This window comes from Ambystoma mexicanum, chromosome 1p, assembly GCF_040938575.1.
Source record: "Ambystoma mexicanum isolate Mex_15411 chromosome 1p, UKY_AmexF1_1, whole genome shotgun sequence".
NCBI classification, from domain to species: domain Eukaryota; kingdom Metazoa; phylum Chordata; class Amphibia; order Caudata; family Ambystomatidae; genus Ambystoma; species Ambystoma mexicanum.
The window spans coordinates 1,148,947,986-1,148,970,522 of record NC_090921.1 but is presented as its reverse complement, the minus strand read 5'-3'; the positions used below and the strand labels follow the sequence as shown (position 1 = coordinate 1,148,970,522).

The 22,537-nt window shown below is 47.9% G+C and overlaps 1 protein-coding gene across 2 annotated transcripts in view; it reads left to right on the top strand.

The window, feature by feature from the left end:
* Nucleotides 1-22,537, top strand: part of USF2 (upstream transcription factor 2, c-fos interacting) — a 411,291-nt gene that overhangs the window by 26,841 nt on the left and 361,913 nt on the right. For both annotated transcript variants that reach the window (XM_069604824.1, XM_069604823.1), the window contains exon 2: nucleotides 13,786-13,832. In XM_069604824.1, the coding sequence (XP_069460925.1) occupies nucleotides 13,786-13,832 (47 nt within the window). The remainder of the gene's footprint in view (nucleotides 1-13,785; nucleotides 13,833-22,537) is intronic.

Genomic DNA, 22,537 nt, shown 5'->3' with positions numbered 1-22,537 from the left:
CATAGCACTGAAAGTTGGGGCAGAGAGTGGCAGTGCCAGGTATTGGTTGAACAGCCAGTGAGAGAAGTTAGACCCCTGGGGGACACCACAAGTAGAGAAAAAGATGGCAGAGAGCAAAGACCCAAGTTGGACCTGGGAGGGTTGGTCAGAGAGGAAGGAAGTCTGCCACGCCAGGGCCTGTAGGATGGCATGGTTGACAGTGGCAAAGGCAGAAGAGAGATCCAGCAGGATGAGGACACAGGGGTGTTGGAGTTAAGGTTGGAGAGCAGGTCTTCAAGGATGTTCAGGAGTGCGGTTTCTGTGCTTCTAGCAGCTCTGAAGCCAGACTGATGATCGTGAAGACAGCCAACAGATTCAGTGTGGAGATTAAGCTGGGAGATGGCCAGTTGCTCCACGAGCTTGCCTAGGAAGGGAGTGATGGAGATGGGCGAGTAGTTAGCCGTGCAGGAGGGATCGGCAGAGGGTTTCTTAAAAAGAGGGTGCACAAGGGAGTGCTTCAGGGGTGATGGGCAAACTCCAGTGGCGAAGGAGTGGTTGCAGAAGTCGGCCAGCGCAGGAACCAGGGTGTCCATGTGGTCCTTGATGGTTTTGGAGGAACAGGGGTGAACCTGTTTTGACGAGACTTTCATAGATCGGACTTGTCTAGAAACTTTGTCTGCGGAGAACAGGGGAAAGGCAGAGAAGGAGGGAGGAGGAGTGGCTGCAGAAGGGCCATAGAAAGAGCAGGGAGTATAGGGAGGGGGGGAGGAGGAGAGTGAGGACAAGATGTCCTGAGTTTTAGAGATGAAGTGAGAAGCCAATGCTGTGCAGAGGGCCTGGGTAGGGATGGAGATGTAGAGACTGCGACAGGATTGGCCAGTTCCTTGCAGATTTTTGAGTTCAGCCAATTTGTTAGATGCCGCCGAGCCGCAGCTTGGATATGAGCTCTCTTCTTGGTGAGGACAGAGAGCCTTTGGGGCAGGTGGCATACCAGTTTGTCAGGGGATGTACAAGAAGCTCACCATTTCCTCTCGGCCACCCTGCACTTGCGTTTAAGGGTTACGAGGTCTGGGTCGTACCAGGAGTTGCACTTGGCTTTGGGCTTCAGGCGGATCCTCTAGACAGGGGAAAGGATATCAAGAGTATCAGATATATCAGAGTGGAGAGGGCTGTGTCAGGGGTGGAGAGTCAGCCAAAGGGGGAGGGGTGTGAGAAAGGGGCGGCGAAAGCCTCAACTGATACGCGCTTCATGGGTCGGATGACCGAGAAGGTGGGTAGCAGTGATGGAAGTGGCTTGGCCTGTGGGGGTAGAGAGGGTGAGATGGGAGGAAAGGAGAAAGTTATCACTCCAGGAGAGAGGAGTAGTGAGAGGGACAGAAAGGGGAAGGTCTGAGGAGATCGGAACATCCAGAGTGTGGCATACAGAGCGAGTCGGGCCAGAGGGGAGAATAGAGAGTCGCAGAGGTCGCAATAGAGACCAGAGGGAGGACAGGAGGCAACCAGGTGGATGGTGAAGAGTTGAGTGGTCGATGCCAGGAGTGAGGAGGAGAGGTCCGCCCACTCAGAGGAAGGAGGAGATCTGACTAGGTGGCCAATAGATAGTAGCCACAGTAAGGAAATGGCTAGGGGGGGGAGGGAGGGAGGGAGGGAGGGAGGGAGAGAGAGCCTGCAGACGAGGCATTCAAAAGAGGAGTAGGCCTGTGTAGGAATGACAGGCAGGAATCCACTCGGGGAAGATCAGGGCTACACCCCCTCCAGAGCGGTTGGACCTGGGCACGGAGAGGATCTTGTAGCCGTCAGGGAGGAGCATGTCAAAGCTTGTGACAGGTGGCCGTGAACGATGTTTCGGTGAGACCGAGGGCATTGAGAGTAGGAGTGAGAGGGCAAGGTAGCCGAGGAGGAGGCAGCGGGGGGAGGTGAGGAGGCCGTGGAGGGAGGAGAGGGGACATCAGGAGAAGAAAGGAAATTGATGAGGCGCAGGTAAAGTCTATCAAAGAGGTGAAGGTAGGCGTGAGGGCCTTGGACCAGGACGGTCCCATTTGAATAAACATTAATGATGACCTTGGAGGAATGGAAGGAGGACAGGAGGGCATCCCACCGGGTGCTGCCATTAATGGGAGAAGAAGAGAGGCGAGAGCACACAGACCATATGTAGGGTCCATAAGTCTGAAACAACAAAGAGGATGTCGGTGAGTTTCCTTGGACGAGGCACTGATATAGGCGTCAGCGATAGGGAGGCCAGGGTTGGAGACCAGGATGTCCTTTTTAAACTTCTTCCTACCAGATTTCGTGAGGAGGGCATGATGGTCAATGCAGAAGCAGTTAGAAAAGGTATGAGAGACAGAGAACACCATAGAGTAGAAAGGGAGAGGGGAACACTAGGGAAGGACACCGGGCAGGGTGCATGCAGACAAGACAGCGAGAGGCAATTAGGTTGAGCAATAGAACAAGACAACACTCTGGATTAAGAATTATCCAAATGCACGTTTTAAGACCGGGGGGAACAAACCACTTTTTGAGAATCCAGAATAGATGGAGAAAGGCTTGGGTTTCAAAATGCAATTTTAAATACTGATATAGTGCATTATAAACAGGGGGGAAAACCATCTGTAGGCGGAAGGGGGTAAGCAGGGAAGTCTGAGGGAAGGTGGCTGGCAGCTGGCGTCCCCTGCGACACCTGCAGACACAACCAGGAGCGGCCTAGATGGGAGCCGCCCTTTGCCTAGAGGCCCTTAGCCGTGGGGGCTGCCCCAGGAAGGTCAGTGATGAGGGAGGAAAGGCCAATTGGGGAGGGGGAGTGGCCTAGGAGGCAGGAGGGAAGGAGGGGAAAGGAGACAGAGAGGAAACCGGGGACACGGGCAGGCACAGAGGGCACAAAATACAAAACCAAGGCGGCAGCAAGATTCAAAATGCCCTGGAGGTCAATGCAAAAGCCAAGAGTACCTTGCTGCATTCACCTGCTCAGCCGAGGAGAAAATTGTGTTGCAAACTGTGATGCGATACCGCTTGTTGTATGCCTTGTTGTTCAAGATTCTTTACAGATAGTATTTATACCCCACACGCTTGCACAAGTTTAAAACTGCCATATCACCTCTTTGTTGGAGAGGGTTTGGGGGAGCAAGGAACTATGGTCCACAAGTGGTCTCGTTCGAAGGTTGAGGTCTGGTCCGCTCACACAAACGTTATGGGAAGGCAGCTCCCTCTTAACCCTCTGGCAGTGTTCCTAGGTGATGTGGCTAAGGGTGTGGTGGGTTACCCATAACATTGCTCGCACTCTTCTCCCCTGTTAAAATTTGTTAAGCGCAGCATTCGCCAAACAAATGGCATCTTTACGCTACTCTGGGGTTCAAGGGTGCAAGAGGAAAAAATGAATTTAGGCAAGAAAGATCTTCAGAGTGCAGCAAAAACTTAGATGGTTTACAGTAGCACGAAGAGTGATGAAACACCCGCTGGTGGCAGCTAGAATAACAATGACAGTGTATTAGAACCAGACTTTAACCTCTGGTGGTATTAAATATGGGCTATGGCAGCATCTGAAAAAAAAGAACTGCTACCTCAGTAGGCCGATTACTGCACTTTCTCCAGCAATGGGCTCCTTCCAAAATTACAGTACTAACTTCACTCGACAGCTGGTTTTAAACCTTCATTGCGGAAGTACCTCTGTAATTTAGATTTCAGAATAATTTGTCTCGTGTGACAAAGCTGAGGACATCCTCTCAGTTCCAAGACACTCAGAAGGATGGTCTGCTGGTTCAATGAGAGGAACTGCCCAGAGTACCCCTCTGATGTCGAATCGACCAAAAGCATGGCCACTCCTCCGGGGGAAACTAATGCGGTCCAGGGGAAAGAGCCAGGTCAGAAGAGCGGCCGTCGAAAAAGACAAAGCACAGTCGCCCCTGGCTACGAGACATTGGCGGTGGGAAGAGTAGAGGCCATCGAAGGGAACGGAGGGGCCACCATCACCTGGAAAAGGTCCGCTGTCACCAGGACGGAAGTCTGAGACAGAAGGTGGCAAATCGACGGAGAAGTGGAAACGCAGGCATAAGTCAAGGTCAGTGGGAGATGACAATCTTGCTAGTCACCCCTGGGTACAGAGTGGGCAGGGGTGTGGGGGGGGGGAGGTTCACAGGGAACACCCGAAACCCCCGAGGGTTAGTTAAAACCACCACAGCCTTAACCGAGTGCTTACAATCGTCGACCAAGCCCGTCGAGGCACTGAAGATGCATAAGCACACTTCAACCTTGTCGCCGGAGAAAGAGCAACAAAAGGCACATAAATTGTGCCCGTCGACGACTAAGCACAAACACAAGGGCAGCTCGCCGACCAAACCTAGGGCATCTAGCCCCTCGACGACGCTCCACGAAACCAGCTCGTCCACAACGCTCCACGAAACCAGCTTGTCTGCTGCTCTACTAGGCAGGTTCGTCAATGAAGAAACACATGGGGAAAAAACCGCACAGACACTTCATCTCTGCCTACAATGACCGCAGTGGGGAAAGAGAAATCCCCAGGACTTAAACCAGGAAAGGACTGTTTGTCGTCGGCGACAGAGAAACAAAAGCCCCCTCTGCCAAACAAGCTGACACCTTCACCAACTGTCAACTGGTCAACCCATGGGTCATGTCTCCCCTATTCAGTACTCCGATGTAATTCTGGAGGAGATATTACAGTACGAAATCAACAGACTTCGAGGCACAACATCAGCAAGCAGGAAGGTCCGAATTGGAACAGTTATGATACAAGAGGAGACACCATCCATGCCACCATCACCAGGGAGATGCATTCCGGAGGAAGGCCAATTAGCTAGGCAACCTCCGGAAGAGGCAGGCCCAGCACCACTCTCAGGGTCCACCCACTTGGAAGTCCAACAAAGGGAAAGGCGGGCACTATTAACCAGCCTGCCAGCCTTACGATCCGTACAGGTATTCTCTTCGCTGCAGAGTGTGATGACCCAGCTTCACGCATCACTAATGAGGCCATTGTTACTGGCCTTGCCACCTCTGCAACAAACCAGCAGTGCTGCAACACTCTCCTCCAGACCCAGATCTGCATCACAAGGAAGATCAGCAATGTCCTCCACAGGATTCTTGCAATCCAGGTTGGTCTCCTCTGGCATGACCCCCCATCCTCCGAGCTTCGACCGGTCCGCAGGGGCGAAGTAAATCGCCAGCGCTGACCTCGCCCTCATGCAAAAGGAGTCGCACCGTTTCACCACTAGTGTGATCAGTCCCTGAAGAAGGGGAATCTGTCGGATACAGATGTGGACGTACCCTGCAACACTACTATGAAGTCATGCAAAGAGTGGCGAGGAGGTATTTTGGAAGAGAGGTTGGATGTAATGTGGGCCCCGGCCCCAGAAAGCCTTGTGGACGATGCAGAGGGTCTTCAACGTGATCCTTGCCTCCGCCGGGAGCCAGTGGAGAGATTTCGGGGCTAGAGACATACGATCCCTGGGTTTGAGGCCAAGAATAAGTCTCGCAATCCTGTTCTGGATTAGTTGCAGAGGGCGGGGAGTAGAGGAAGGCAGATTGAGAAAGAGGCTGCAAGGCATAAAATAAGCAGTGTCATATAGCAATTTGCTATGCAATTCTGTAGGTTTGCTAATTGAATAGACACTTGTGTAGCAAACATTTAAGTTGCCCTGTTCAGTGACAGCTCACCCTGCATTCCTCTTTTGCCCTCTGGCCTCTCGCCACCTTTTTTTCATCTGTTCACTGCAGTAATCATCTCCAAGTGCCAAAAGCTTGCATGCAAATAATTTATTTTCTTCAAATAAGCCAGAAGTAATTGGGATGACCCTGTTTATTAAGCCAACTATATCCTGGCTGGCAAAGACCAGAACGTGTTAACTTTATATTTTTTAAAAGACATTCATGCAATTCCATTCCTTACATAATGCATAATTGCTACTGTAAAACATTGCAGTATATCCATGCTTTACAGTAAAGTTTTAGTACATCTAAATCTCAGTGTCTACTAGATTTCATTTTATTGGGGAAGATTCATCCTGTAAATATTCGAAAATATACAGGATTACACAGCCAAATACATCTGTCACATCTAGTTCTGTGACCTACTGGTTTTATACAACTGCAACTGGTTCTCAGCCCATGAGCTGAACCTATACTCCTTTATTTTCAGTTTGATCACCCTGTTGCTTTAGATCTGAAAGTGAGAATGGCCACAAACTACAATTTTCCAACTAGTGTGTCCTTTTCTCTGCCTGCTGTGCCATCCTCTCTGCTTAGTCTCTTACTTTCCTTCCTCTTACACAATGAATGCACAAAACTAACTACCTTTTTTGTATGCAAAGTCGCAATCAATAGTTCCATCCGGTCTGTACATCTACAGATCTGCTGCAATACCATCTATTGTATTTAACCTCCAGAGCTCACTTTGCTCTATTTATTTTAATTCTTAACGCGCCAAATCGCTCGTAGGCCTTAAGTTGCACTATGATTATGATGGCCTTGTATAACAGCATAAACATGGTGGGCAAAATGTTTTCAGAGCCTTTTTATTGTAGCTATTTGTGTCCATTCATGGAGCTAAACTTTTACAGACGCTCAATCCAGGGCACTCAGAGTTTACTTGCCCACTCGCATAATTTAGTAGATTTTATGATGGACGAGTAACATTTGCAGAAGAGGTTTTGAACTTTTATTTAATATTTACTTTGCAATAAATGTCAAATACAAGTTTAATTGTGCATGGCTGGCATCTGGGTGGCAGCAGCATGCTAAACATAAAGTGAGTTTTTTGGTAACTTACACCATTTTACAGAAAGCGCATTTACATTTTGTCATCTGTTGCCAACGGTGAGTCCATTTCTCTTAGGTTGAGACAGTAAACTAAGTTTCTAGCCCTGAATGTCTAGCATAATTTGCAAGGCCTGACTCTTTTCACTAAAGTGGTACACAAAAATGCTGTATTGCTGCTTGTTTTATGTCTTGGGTACAAACAAATTCTGGTAACATTAAAAATATTAGTATACCATTGCTAAGCAAATAGGTTTGTTGACTAATCTAGAGCATTTAATTAGCAAACTCTTGACTGTTGCATTAGTCCAGCATAGAGAGAACCAGGGCTCTGGCGACAGTGAGTCTCTGGGGGAAAGTGAGAAAAGGAAGAATACCTCTGATGAGGTGCATCTGGTAGTGGGCCTTCTTGGTAAGGTCTGTGATGTGAGGCGAGGAAAGAGTGGAATCGAAGATGACTCCAAGGTTTCATGCCTCACAGGAAGATGAAGGAAGAAGGCCCATGGAGGGCTGCCTGAGTGAGGGAGGGAGGGAGGGAATGCGTGAGCAGGGGGGTCCCAATGGAAACAATCGCAGTCTTGCTGGTATTAAGGCAGAGATCATTGGAGGCACACAAATCCTGAATCGCGGTTAGTCGGGAATGAGCAAGAGGATGTTGAAGGGATCATGAAAGAGAGCCGAGTGTCTTCCACATAACACTGAAAGTTAGAGGAGAAGGTAGAGATCAGGTGGGCCAAAGGGGCCAAGTAGACCTTGAAGAGCCAGAGAGAGAGGTTGGAGCCCTAGGGAACCCCACATGTGGAGAGAAGGGATCCAAGTTGGACCTGAGGAGAGGGTGTGTTCAGGAGGAAGGAGGTCAACCACTTCAGAGTCCGACCTGTGATGCCTAGTTTCTCGCAGACACGATGACATGATTGACTGTATGCAGAGTAAAGATCCAGGAGGATGAGGAGAGAAGGAAGGCTGTAATCCAGATTAGAGAGCAGATCTTCACTGGTATTCAGGAGAGCAGTTTACATGCCTCTGGCTGCTCTGAAGGCAGACTGATGGTCATGGAGACAACCAACAGATTCAGTGTGTAGAGTAAGCTGGGATATGGCCATCTATTCCAGGCGTTTGCCCGGGAAAGGAAAGAGATCGGGCGATGGTTTGTAGGGTCAGCAGACTGGTTACGGAGGGTGTGCACAAGGGACTGCTTAAGGAGAAAGGGAAGGATCCAGTGGCAAAAGAGTGATTGCAGAAATCGGTGAAGTCTGGAGCCAAGGTGTCAATGTAGTCCTTGATGGTTCTGGAGGAGCGGGGGAGCACCTTTTTGGACAACACTTTCATAGATTGGACTTGTCTAGAAACAGTCTGGTGTTTTGAGAGAGAAAGAGGAGAAAGTGGGTGGAGAGCGAGAAGCGGCTAGGAAGAGGAAGCAAGGACAAGATGTCCTGAGTTTTAATGGTGAAGTGAGAAGCCAGAGCCGTACAGAGGGCCTCGGAGGGAACATAGGGTAGAGACTGTAGAATGATTGCCAGCTCCTTGCAGATTTTAAAGTGTTGGGCTGTGTTGTTAGAGGCTGCAACGACGTGGGCTTGGATGTGGACTCTTCTTGGACAGGACAGTCTCTGTAATTGCCTTTGGCAATTGCTTCTGTCCAGTCTGCAGAGGATGCACCCAAAGCCCTCTTCCTCTAAGCCACCCTGCACCTGCATTTCTGGACTTCCGGGGTGGGTTACAGGCTTGAAGGACACCTAGCAGAGGTGATGAAGGGGCCTCGGGAGTGGGCAGAGCTGGTAGCAGGTGGTGGCATAGTAGCCGCAGAGGAGACTGAAGGTGCCAGAGAGGCAGCAGAATGAGGTTCTTGCAGAGGAGCCAGTGAGGTGCTGGTAGGAGTAGTGGGAGATGGAAGGAAGTTAAGAGGCAGAGACGCCTATCGAAAAAGTGATTGGGTTGAGGGCCCTGGACAAGGACGGTGCCATTCAGATACAGTAATGATGGTCTCGGAGGAGTGGAAGGAGGCCAAGAGGACCTCCCACCGAGTGCCACCATTAATGCTGAGGAAGAGATGGGAGAGAGAGAGGGAGCCGGGACCATATGAGGGGCTCATCGGTCTGGATAGGGAACCGACAGAGGATGTTGGTTAGGGTCTGTCTGGAGGAAACGCTGATGTGGGTATCGGTGATGGAGAGGCCAGGGTATCCCTCTTGAACATTTTCCTACCAGACTTGGTGGGAGGGATAGGAAAGGAGAAAGAGTAGCAGTTTGAGAAGATGGGAGAGATTGGCAGCACCATAGAGGGTGCGGAGTGGCAAGAAAGGAGCATGAGGGAGGAAAAAAGCAGTCCTAAAACCAAGCACCACAGGAGGCAACAGAGGGGAGCGTTCACACAGGAGACAAGTAGGTGTCCACAGGGGAGCGCAGGAGCAGTGTGGACAAAAGTGGGGGTGGGGGTGGGGGGGAGCGCATTATAAAAAGCACCCAGATTTGACTTTAAAAAAAAAAAATTAAAAAGGGGGGCCGGGGAAAAGGCCTAGTTTCAGTACAAACGGCAACGTACAAAAGGAAATGTGAACTTTCCTAGACATATGGCCAGGCAACACTGTTTAATATGTTAATAGAGTAATTAGAGGGGTGTGTCAGTTTAGTGGGGTGCAGCGATTGCTGCCCCCCTCACCCCCTTTGACCCCACTACACCTACCTGGTCAGTCGCAGCAGGTGGACGGCTGCAGGCTTCTTGATTCCCCGGCTGATACCATGTGGAGCTGCTTCTGAGGAGCTGCCCTTAGCCTTGGGGCCCCTCGCCTTGGGGCTGCAGTGGGCAGAGGTCTGCCTTACAAGTGTCTAATAAGAGGGGCAGAAAGTCCAATCAGGCAGCAGGGGTGGGTTGGGAGGGGGTCAGAGAATAAGCAAGAGGAAGGGAGGAACAAAACGGTCACAAACGCACTGCATTGTGGCTACAACAGCAATTCATACAACAGCAATTCAAAGGAAAGTAATTATGCTCTTTACAAGGAAGGCGGGCTCCCGATTAGGCAACTAAGAAGTGAGTGCTTTTTATTTGACCCTTTGGGAAAGAGGAGGAAAGCGGTCGTCTCAATTCCTATCCTTGACCACGTCTGGCAAGAGGGTCTTAAGACAATGAAACACCCATTTCAACCCCAGCAGTCAAAGGTCGCCTCGCTAAAAGGTACAACCCGCCAGAAAATGCACCAAAATGTCTCACTTCTAATGGATTGTCCTCCCACGTATTCCTCATCTTTGAAATTCCATATCCAGCTTCGGCTGCTTTGGGACATAAATTCTGGCAAAAGGGCGCTGTGCGTCGAGGCAGTCGACTCGATGTTCTTCGAGGATGACATCATCAAAGCCATATATAGCACGCGCAGTGCCCAATGGCTTCAGTTTAGTTTTTCCGCGTAAACTATCGCTTCGAGAAACTAGGTGTGCTTCCTTTGTTCTTAGGTAATGTCCTCTTCGACACGGACTACCCCGAAGACGGGGTTCAAGAAGTGTTAAGCATGTGATTCGAGAATGTCGTTAACAGACCTACACTGAGTTTGTCTGTGGTGTCTCGGAGTGGAGCATAAGCCCTCGGCCTGCTCTAAGTGCCAGTCAATGACCGGAAAGGCTTTGAAGGAGCGAAGGGAAATTGACGGGAGGTGATGGCTCAAGAAATTCTGCAGATGGTCTCCAGGTTTCAGAATGCCCAGCATCTCCCGGCCTAAGATTCTTTTGTGGTTGCTCGGCCTCATGGCATCCTGCATTTTTCTGGTATCAGAAGCCCGTCTGAGAATGAGATCCCTTCAGTGGGCCCTCAGAACCACAATGGTCCCAGTTCTCAAACATGTCCGACCTACTTCAGGTTCTAAGCAGGGTTGCACAGCATCTCGTTTGGTGGACCTGCAATGACAACATTTTGCAGGGAGAACCCTTTTTGCAACCATGGCAGGAGATGACCGTAGTGACTGACGCCTCACTCATGGGGTGGGAAGCCCACACCAACGAACTGCCAGTCAGCGGTCGTTGGTCTCCATCGGAGTCCAAACTAAATATCATTCTTTTGGAGCTGAGGACAATCAGACCAGCGCTGAAGGCCTTTCTGCCCTCTGTACGGGAAAGAAATGTCCTGATAATGACGGATAACAATGGCCATGTACGACCTCAACAAGCAAGGAGGTTTAGGGTCACTACCACTGTGCAGAGAAGCAATGGAGCTCTGCTACTGGGCAATTCAAGAATAAATCTCTCCATCTGCAGTTCACCTTGCTGGAGAAGAGAACACAGCGGTGGACGCTCTGAGCAGGCAGAGCAGTGTCCCACGAGTGGGAAGTAGCTCAGGAAGTCCTACAAGAGATCTTTACCCCTTGTGTAGCCCCTCAAGTGGATCTGTTCGCAACCAGTGTCAACTGGAAGTGCAAACTGTACTGATCCAGGGAGCTTCCTCAGAGAGGAACTCTAGGAGGCGCGTTTGTAGTGCACTGGGAGTTTCCACCCCTGTACGCGTTTCCTCCAGTCCCCGTCATTCCTCATGTGATCAGGAGGTTGAGAAAGTTTGGGAAACGCATGATCCCAATTGCCCCAGATTGGGCCAGGAGGACGTGGTACCCGGACCTTCTAGGCATGTCCATGTGCCCTCCAATATGTCTTCCACTAAGAGAGGACCTTCTCTCGCGACAGGATGGTCGCGTTCTCCATCCAGAAGTCATGGTTTCTGAGAGGTTGAGATACAAGGATTGGGATCTCTCCCGGATGATGTAATGGAGATTTTGCTTTCTTGTTCCGTTGCTGTTGGGACACATTCTGCAGCTGATGCAAAGTAAAGAATGTAGACCATTTTCTGTGCAAAACACCAGAGGTATTATCCTTTCTACTCTCCTTAGCCAATTTGGGGCTCTAAGTTGGAACTATTATGGGCTATTTGGCGGTTCTAACCATCTTTAAACGCTTGTCAGAAGAACAAAATTCCACTAGTGCAGCAATTTCTAAAGGGGCTCACCAATGTTTCGGTCCCCCCATCTCCTTTCCAGGTTCCAGTTTGGCACCTTAATCTGGTACTAACATCTAACGTGTGCATCCTTTGAACCTTTTACATTCATGTCCATTAAAGATATTTAAAACTATTCTCTTTGTAGCATTAAACTGAGCCTGTAGCGTGAGTGAATTGCAGGCACTAGAAAGAAGAGAACTGTCATCCAATCCACCCTTTATGATCTCCAATTAAGAAAAGGTTGTTCTGAGGGTTAAAACTTCATTTTTACCTAATCCTTTCTGATTTTGAAAGGCCAATGTCCGCAGAGGAAAAAAACATTCTAGAACCCAACGCCCAACAAAATGCTGGTGACGGACGGGACGCCTCCCTCCAGGGGTGGGGTGCTCATGTGGATCAATTGCATGCGAGGGGGGCTATGGATGGCCCAGGAGACATCCCTAAATATAAATGTTCTCGAACTCAGAGCGGTTTGGTGGGTGTTTAAGTAATTCCTGCCAATACTGAAAAACAAGGACATTGTCCAAGGAAGCCCAACTGACCTGTTGTTGGGCATCTTCCAGGGGTGCAGAATCAAACGGCGGACAGCTTCAGCAGGCCAGTGCCTCAAAGCCACAAATGGGCACTGAACTCCTTGATGCTGCAGTCGCTGTCCTGTCGCTTGGAGCAGCCAATAGTAGACCTGTTCGCCACAATCCACAACAGAAAGTCTGCCAGGTACGCCAGCAGGACACTCCAAAAGGGCTCATTGGGAAACGTGTTTTGATTTTCCATGGGACATCTACTTTGCATACGCGTTCCCGCTGTTCCCAATTCTGCACAGAATACAGATGATCATGCCACACGCCTGCAAAGTGATCCAGATTGTGCCAAACTGGTCCAGCCAGACCTGGTACTACGACGTGTTCCACCTCTATAACCACAAGATCCGAATTTGCGGGGAAGAGGAGGGTCTAGTCTAGGACTACTCAAGGTCCCCTTGTTTGGGACCAAAACCACCCAAAACAAAGGGGTTCGCTACAAAATGTAGGTTTTTCTTGCTTACAGAAAGGGGACTCAAAAGGTAACAGAGGATTGCCAGCCTGATGAGTGGGAATATTCACAGCATGTGAATCTATGAAAGATACCAATGCTGGAGAACATGAGTTGCAGGTAAGAAACGTTCTCCTTATTGGTAACCAAGATTGCTGAAGTGAATGGGGAGAATAGCGATCTGCAGTACCTGAATCTGAAGGGTGTTCAACGTGACCTGGAACTTGTTATGCCAGAGACTTGAAACTAATTATACATTGGCAAGCTAAACGTGTCGCAGCCTTGGGGAAGGGAACCCCAATGCCTGTTTTTGGAACTGTGTTGCAGCCTTGGGGAAGGGAACCCTAAGGCCTTTTGAATTGTGTTGCAGCCTTTTTTAACTGCTTTGAATTTGTGGAAGGGGCGATGGAAAGTAAGCTTAGAGATGGAAGAAGCTCAGTGCTTTATCTGGAACACTTCATTTGTTACTGACATCTTTACACAACGTATAGGTTAGTTGTGAGGCCAAGTATAGGTTTTTAGGTTTTGGACACACAGACTTTAAGTTTAACTTACTGACTCTGACTGACTGTCCTTGATTTCTTTAGTTAGGGAACTCCCACCTTAGTATAGTGCCAGTTACGCCATACTCCATCCTGACATTTAACTTAATAAAAACATTTAGTTTGAACTTTGAATCTGCCTGTCTTGCTTCTTGATGCATTCATACTATGCTTTTTTTTTTTTTTAAATGTAATTTATTTTGTTTCTTTTTTTAATTGCATGTTTTGAGAATTTTGAATTGTACCTTGAACCGACACGGTCCTTAAATCCTGATGTGAACTGAAATTGCATATGTGATGTTTTAATGGGAAATAATCCTACAAACCTGTTTTCTCTCCTTAAACCTTGCTATGTTCTGAAACCTCATGTTTGTACTCAAAAAAGGCCAATAAAGACAATTTTGGAAAAAAAGAAAATCTTGTACTGATATCCTTATATATTTTTTCTTTTCTATTTGACTTGCTAATTCTTGGATTGACATGTCATTTTGTATTTTCCAGCCACGAGAAAGGACAAGAGACGGAGGAGGGGATAGAACTACAAGAAGGTGAGGACATTGTTATGCATCTATTAGACTGACTTTCTAAAGCAAGCATCGATGAAGCCAACTGCTTGACAGATGTCCTTTTTATTCTCTAAAAATGTAATTTACAAAACAATGTGCCCATGATTGTGCCAATGACAATTGATCTAGTTTCATAACCTGGGTTCCATAACCTATGTGCCTTGTTAGGAAATGGAAAAGGGCAGTTGGAGGAACCTCTTTCATTCTTGATTTGGGTTGATTCCACCCAATGATTTCCAAACAATATGGCTATTTTACTCTTGACATAGGGACTTAATTCAGTTCATCTACTGTGCAAAGCTGAAAATGAACAGAATTGCATGTTTGCTTCTGGACTTGTAGTGGCTAACTTTCATTTTGTTATTGGGGTATTCATTGCTTCCCGAAGCTAGGTCTGGGGCCAGTAGTGTTTTACAATCCTATGGGGAAGAACCATGTTGGGGAGCAGTGAAACAAGGGAGTGGGGATCTAAACTGGGGAGGGAGGGCACTTGTCAACAGTTGGTGCACAAATAACCACTCGATGAAACCGTGGGGGATCAGATCACCCAGTCTATGGTATGGTATGGTGGGTTGTGGTTGGTACATGGACCTTGGTGTTGGGGAGGATCCATTTCTTGATGAGAGCCTTGAGCGCCTTTCTGAACTGTAGAAGCGAGGGGCTGAGTCAGATGTTGATGGGGTGGAGGTTCCTTAGTTTTGAGGCTTATACTGAAATGGCCTGGCTTGTTTTTTTTATTTCCCTCCCTAGTTCTTGCACCGGCGCAGTCCACACATATCCTTACTTCAAAGGGATTGTGTCCTCCGACGTATTCCTTATCTTTGATGTTACCTATTCCAGCTTGCTGGCCTTGGAATTTTTTTCAGTAGAGGGCGTTGCGTGTAGACTTCCTTCGAGTTGATGTCCCTCGACAGCCTCCGTCTTGGCGCCGACGTCACCATGCGTATAAATAGACTCGCGCCGCGTCCGTTGCTCAGTTCAGTTTTTCCGCGCTTCGTGGGCCTCGGAAACGTAACGCTCAGTTCCTTTCTTCAGGAAAAACCTTCTTATTCTTCGAAGATTATTACCTTAATACGATGGCTTCTTCATCCGAACCATCGACTCCATGGTCCGGTTTCAAATAATGTAGTGACTGTGGGAAGAAAATGTTGGCTAACGGATCCTCACAGGATCTGTTTGTGGTGCCTGGGATCAGAGCATCAATGTTCGGAATGCGAGGACTGTATGTCCATGACGGCGAAAGCCTTGAAGGAGCGTATGGGGAAGTTAGAAAGAGGTAAGGGCTTTAAAACTTCTACTCCCTCGAAAGTTTCTTCGACTGAGTCGAGACATTCGTCTCCTTGTCGTCAAAAGAAACATTCCTGTTCAAGATCTCAAAGCGGTTCTCATCAGTCTTCGAGATCAAAACAACTAAGAAGAGGCGTCGTAGATCTCCTTCTTCCTGTACCTCCCCAGAATGGCTCACCTGCCCCACGAAACACAGCTCGCCAGCTAAGTGGGAGGAATTCCGTAAAATAAAATGCTTAGCATCTTCGAGAAAGCAGCCTCAACCCCCCTCAAAGATGTCTAAAGGTGAAAGACCCAAAAAATTAAAACCCTGCGAGTCGTTGAACCCGGCAAGAGAAACTACTCGACGAGAGCGTCATGAACCCTCGAGTAAAGGCAGTAAGACCGCGTCAACGGTTTCTTTGACTCAAAAATCTGCGTCATCAACGCCTTTGTTGAAGGGTCCTTCGCATAAATCTGTTGCATTGATGCCACTGTCGACTCCGATAAGACAAACCTACAACTGTCACTACGTCACAGACAGTAGAGGTGTCGAAAGCTTCGACCATGACGTCGACGATGCCATCGACAATCTCGACGCCGAGTAGAATTCCGATCCTCTTGAGTGCATCGAGGTCCCTTCAAACTTTCTCGACCCCTTTTTCAGGATTGTCGAAGCCTATGACTTCCACATCGATAACCTCGACGTTTTCTCAGCCAGTGACAACCAATTTAAACCATATCCTAGGTCTGACTACTTTAGAGCCTTGTCCTCTATATATGAGGAAGGGGAGGATTCCGACCATGAGACCCTTTGGTTTACAAAGGACTATAATACCCATGCCAGAGGAATTAATCTCTGAGGAGAACAGGTTAAAAGACCTTCAGGACTCTCTACATGAGGCAAGTGGTTTAGATACTTCTCCAGAAGTAGAGTTTGCTAAACCAGACCATGGAGAGCATGCTGAGACCCCTTATAGGATTCTAATGGCCAGAATAAATGAATTCATGGGGTGTTACTACACCTTCTTTTCAGCAGGATGACCTTACTGATATTTTAGATAAAGGTCAGAGGAGGATCCTGTTGTTCCTTTTCATACGCAAAGAAACATTTCTGCAAATTGGGAAACTCCTGAAGTTATCCCTGCAGTAAATAAAAACACTTTCTGCTAATTACAAGGTATCAGCTTCAGATCCTGAATTCTGAGCAAGCATCCAACTCCAGAGAGTTTAGTTGTACAAGCAGCAACTTCATCTAACAGTAGGTTGCATACCCTACTATTTCACAGGACAGGGATGATAAAAGATTTGATGCCTTGTCAAAAAAAGTATTTTCGGCATGTAGCATGGCGCTTAAGTCTATCAACACGACTTGCACGCTAGCAAGATTCAGCCATACACTTTGGGAGTGTGCTTCATCTGTGGCTGACTGTCTCCCAGAAGGAGAAGAAAGGGAAGCATTCTTAAACATCATCAGGGATGGAAAGGATGCAATGTGCGAGTCCCTTCAAACAGGCATTGATTCTGCTGACAGCATCAGCAGGGCCATGGCAGCAAGTACCACAATCCGCAGATTTGCGTGGTTGCAGAAGTCTGGTTTTGCTCCAGATGTACAAGCCAGACTTCTGAACATGCCCATGATGGCACTTCTTTATTTGGTAAGAAGGCTGATGACAGTCTGGAGAGATTACAAACATCCAAGGCAGCAACGAAATCTCTTGGGGCTGCAATCCGGCAGACTCTGAATCGCCCCTCAGGAGCTTCCTGGAGGGGTAGGTCCTTTCGCTTTTACTCTGCATTCGGAAAAGGCAGAGGACAGCCAGCTCAAAGGGGCCAGAAACGATTCACCCGTGGTGGACGGGTCAAAGGTACAAAAGTCGCAGCAGCAGGTGCCACTTTACCTTCGGCATCTGCGTCAGCCGCTTCTAAACCCCTCTGAGGTCTCCCCTCACAAGACACGAGTAGGGGGCAGGTTAACTCAACATCTGGCAGAATGGCAGGCTATTACATCTGGCAGAATGGCAGGCTATTACGTCAGATGCTTCGGCATTGGAGACAGTTGCCCAAGGTTACTGCCTTTCCTTCCTACACATTCCTCAGTCGTCCCCTGGGGAACAACTCTGCTCCTTATGCAAGAGATTGTAGACCTGCTAGAGAAGGGTGCCATAGAACCGGTACCCGTAGCGGAGAGGAACAATGGTTGCTATTCCCCCTACTTCCTAGTACCAAAGAAGGACAGAGGATTAAGACCCATCTTGGACTTGCGAGAATTGACAAATTCCTCAGGAAAGACAAGTTCAAGATGGTAACCCTTTCTCAGATCCTTCAGGCCCTCCAGCTTCAGGGCTGGTTGGTATCTCTAGACCTTCAGGATGCTTATTTTTATGTGCCAATCCATCTCAAACACAGGAAATACCGGAGGTTTGCAATTGGCAACTTTCACTATCAATTTCGAGTTCTGCCATTTGGGCTGACCTCTGCCCCGAGGGTCTTTACCAAGCTAATGTCGGTAGTGGCTTCAAGTCTAAGGAGGGAAGGGATCCACGTCTACGCCTACCCGGAAGATTGGTTGATCGGAGCAATATCTTCTGAACAAGCTCAGATCCATCTGGATTATGGCTGCCACTTCCTTCACAAGCTGGGCTTCTCCCTCAACTTAAAGAAGTCACAGATGATACCATCACAGAGACTCCAGTTCATTGGAGCAGTCCTGGACACTTCCTGGGAAAAGCCTCGCCACCAAAGGTGAGGGCTCAAGATATTCTAAAGATGGCCACCAAGTTTCAAAATGCCCAACGTCTACCAGCCTTCGACTTTTTGAGGTTGCTAGGCCTCATGGCATCCTGCATCTTCCTAGTGCTAGAGGGTCGCCTGAGAATGAGATCCCTCCAGTGGGCACTAAGAACCCAATGGTCGCAATTCTCAGGAAGAATGTCAGATCTCCTTCAAGTCCCGGACAGAGTAGCTCGAGACCTTCAGTGGTGGGCCTGTCGGTAGAACATCTTGAAAGGAGAACAGTTTTGGCAACCATGGCCAGAGATAACGGTAGTCACGGATGCCTCACTCACGGGGATGGGAGCCCATGCCAACGATTGGACCATCAGCGGTCGTTGGTCTCCATTGGAGTCCAGACTACATATCAACCTGTTGGAGCTGAGAGCAATCAGACTAGCGCTGAAAGCTTTTCTGACATCAGTACAGCGAAAGAATGTCCTAATAATGACGGCCAACACAGTGGCCATGCACTACCTCAACAAAAGAGGAGGCGTAGGGTCACTGCCACTGTGCAGAGGGGCAATTCAAGACAGAATCTCTATCGGCAGTTCACCTAGCCGGAGAGAAGAACTTGACGGCGGACGCTCTGAGCAGGCATAGCACAGTTTCCCACGAGTGGGAGGTAGCTCAGGAAGTCCTTCAAGAGATCTTCACCCTTTAGGGAATCCCTGAAGTGGATCTGTTCGCCACCAGCATCAACAGGAAGTGCGATCAGTTTTGTTCAAGGGAATTTCCCCCAAGAGGAGATCTTGGAGGCGCGTTCGTAGTGGACTGGGAGTTGCCACTCGTGTACACGTTTCCTCCAGTCCCTGTCATTCCTCAAATGATCAGGAGGTTGAGAAGATTCCGGAAAGCCATGATCCTAATTGCCCCGGAATGGGCCAGGACAAAGTGGTACCCGGACCTTCTGGACATGTCCATCTGCCCTCCAATTGTCTTCCGCAAAGAGCGGACCTTCTCTCGCAGAAGGGAGGTCAGGTTCTCCATCCAGACATCAGAACCCTCAACCTTCACGCTTGGTTTCTGAAAGGTTGAGATACAAGGATTGGGATCTCCCGGATGACGTCATGGAGGTGTTGCTTTCAGCCAGAAGGCCAGCAACAAAAACTTTATACCGCTGCCGTTGGAAGAAATTTTGCAGCCGGTGTAGAGAAAAGAATATTGAACCCTTTTCATGCAATACACCAATGGTGTTATCGTTCTTGCTTTACTTAGCAAATTCAGGTCTTCAAATTGGTACAACCAAGGGCTATCTCGTGGCGCTCTCAATCTTTAAGCGAACTGCTGAGGAGCCTTCTTATTTCAAATTACCCTTGGTAATCCAATCTCTGAAAGGGTTAACTAATGTTTATCCCCCAAAGCCTTTTCAAGTTCCATTGTGGGACCTAAATCTAGTCTCAAAATTTCTGATGGGTACTCCTTTTGAACCACTCCATTCCTGTTCATTAAGATTTCTCACTCTTAAAACCGTCTTTCTAGTGGCTCTAACATCTGCCAGAAGAGTGAGCGAATTACAAGCTCTATCTTGCAAACCTCCCCATACAATCTTTCATAAAGACAAGTTTGTTTAACAAGTGAAGCCTAATTTTCTTCCAGAGGTGGTCTCTGAATTCCACATTACTCAGAAAATTACTTTACCTTTGTTCTATCCTCCTCCCCATGCAGGGAAAGAGGAAAAAAGATTACACAGGCTGGATCCAAGGCGTGCCTTGAGTTTTTATATTGGCAGACTTGCTAGGATAAGGCAAGCCGAGACCAATTGTTTGTAGGATATGCAGGGCACAAATTAGGATTGCCAATCACGAAACGGACCATTTCAAGGTGGATCATTTTAACCATTCTAGAATGCTACAAATTGGCAGGAAAAGAACCCCCTCAACATCTTGGGGCTCATTCAACCAGGGGTATCGCAGCCTCTTCGGCTCTCCAAAGAGGGGTTCCAATTAAAGACATGTGTGGCTGCCATATGGTCGTCCGCACATACCTTTACCAAATTTTACAGCGTGGATTCCTCCTCTAGCCAGGAGACAAGATTTGGGAAAGCTGTGTTGCATTCTGTACATTCTTAAAGAGAAATATTTCATTTTTACTCCCACCTCCTCTTTACACTACTGCTATGGGTGTCTATGAAGGATGAGGAATACGTCTGAGGACACAATCCCGTCAAAGAACAAGTTGCTTCTTACCTGGTAATGTTCTTTCGATGGGACGTTCCTCTGACGTATTCCTTATCGCCCCTCCCATCCATCCCCGTAGTAAAACTTCCTTTGTAGTTGCAGCTTACACTCCAAGTTTAATAACCAATTCATGCAAAGCAAATGTAAGCTTCAAAACGGAACTGAGCAACGGACTCTGCGCGAGTCTATTTATACGTACAATGACGTTGGCGCCGATACGGAGGCTGTTGAGGGATACCGACGCGCAGCGCCCTCTACTGAGAAAATTTCCGAGGCCAGCAAGCTGGAATGGGTAACATCAAAGATAAGGAATACGTCTGAGGAACATCCCATCGAAGAACGTTACCAGGTAAGAAGTAACTTGTTCTTCTGGTATATTTTGTTCTTTTGTTTGGCCTCTATCCAAATGGGCCGCACTGTTGAAGGGGCTGATGTTATTGTTTTGATGTGTGGCATTGTATACATATTTTTAATCCACAAGAGGTGATTTGCTTGTTTTACTACACTCAAGGTTTGAAACGCTTGTTTTTTAAAATCTGAAATGGGGATAGGGCAATTGGCTTCTTTTTGTAGTGTGAGAAACCTGATGGTGTACTCCCCATTTACTCCCCTGGGATCCTCTAGTCCGGTGGCCAGGGAAGGGCCATCCCTTTTGGATCCCGACCCTGTGGGTGGAAAATGGAGGTAGGGTCACCTGAGTGGAGGGTCACTGGGGATTGGGAGGAGAGCATGCAAAGGTGAGGCATGGTATTCCCCCTTTCCCATTCGACCTCAAAACCCTTTCCCTGCGCTTTCATGGGGTATTTCCAAACCCATACAATCACAACCTCCCCATTTCCAACAAATACTGGTACGGGGAAGAGGTAACTGGGGAGTAGTCAATATTTGGCATAGGAATAACATGGGGAGTGAAGGGGAAACCGGCTGTAGAAAGAACTTGAGTTGTTCTATTGATAGTCGGGCAAAGACCGGCATTCACAAATGTTGAATGAAAAATGACAAGGTCGACATAAAGTCAGAAATCGGAGCGTGTGAAGGAAAAGGACTATAGTAAAGAGGTGGTGCCAGCAACACGAAACGAGAGAAGGGTGCAAGTGACCCGGCGGAGTGGGAAAGGTGCCAGTGGGCACAGAAAGGTAAAGTACAAGTGTGCAGGAGAAAGAAAGGTGACAGGGCACAAAGAGGAGAGTGCAAGTGTGCAGGAGAAGGCACGAAAGGTTGCCAGTGGGCACAAGAAAGGCAGTCTAGAAAACGCAGGGGAACAAAAATGGGTGCAGAAAGCCCCTGAAGGTAAAAGTTAAGAGCAGGAAACAAGAGAGGGATTAAAGCGGAGTGGTCGCGCTTAGGAAGAGCAAATAACCTGGCATGTTCGAAAGCCTCTGATGCCAACCCTTTGAAAGAACTGTTTGAGGAAGAAGGTACATCCTGACAAACTGAACTCCTGCTTTCTTTTTAGCTCAAGAGGGGTCTGAGCTTGGGGAAGGGAACCGTGAGAGGCTCAAGAAGTGAACTTGTGTTTGAAGTTGGAAGAGGCCTACGTTTGGGGAAGGGAACCCTAAGAGGCCTATCGGAGGGGAATCTTGATTATTTTGTGTTACTGAAGGAATTGAAGCTTGCGGATGGGCACCCCACAGAGGCCTTAAAGACTGTTTGAACTATGGAGAGGATCCTATGAACAGTCCCTTTTGATTGAACTCTTCCTTTTGTAGCTGATCAACCTACATTTGGTGAGAAGAGCATCTGAAACCAATCCTGGTTTCCTATTTTTGTTGAACCACCAGTTTCTGCTGTTAAGACTTCCTAACAAGTTTTTGTCAAAGAGTGAGGGTAAGCCTAGGTTTAGATTCAGACAGATTTTTTTTTGGACTACTAGACTTTGACTGCCCTTAGAAACGTCAGTTAAGGGAATCCTCCCTTTAGTGTTGGCACAAGTTAGGCATTACACCAACCCAGGAACCTTTTAGAAATAAAGGTTTTGTAAACCTATCTTTTGAGTCCGTCTCTCTTGATACCCTGCCTGTCTCACAGTAGATGGGTGTTATAGCTATAGGAGAAATAGCTATAGGAGAAGCTGCTTTCCTGAAGGGTGGTGATTAAGCTGAATTGGTGAAAAGGAAGTTTGAGGAAGATCAGGACATTGGAATGCATGCTCGTTTTTATAGTGGCCCTGAGGACCGGAAAAACTCTTAGGGGAGCAGAATAGGCAGCAATATGAGTGAAGGTGAAGCGAAGCTGATATGAATTTAGAAGTTTGCTCTTCCCACTCTGGATTAATGTCCGAACCGTCACACAATTGAGAATATATTTCAAGTTAAATTTGGTACTTGCGTGAATGTGGTAACATACTATTGAGAAAATAGTTGATTGTTAATGTGATCAAACAACCTTACAAATACTAAAATCCTAACAACTCTTCACTCCCCACCTCCATCACAGCATCTCCTCCTTTTCTACATTTTAAGAATAGAT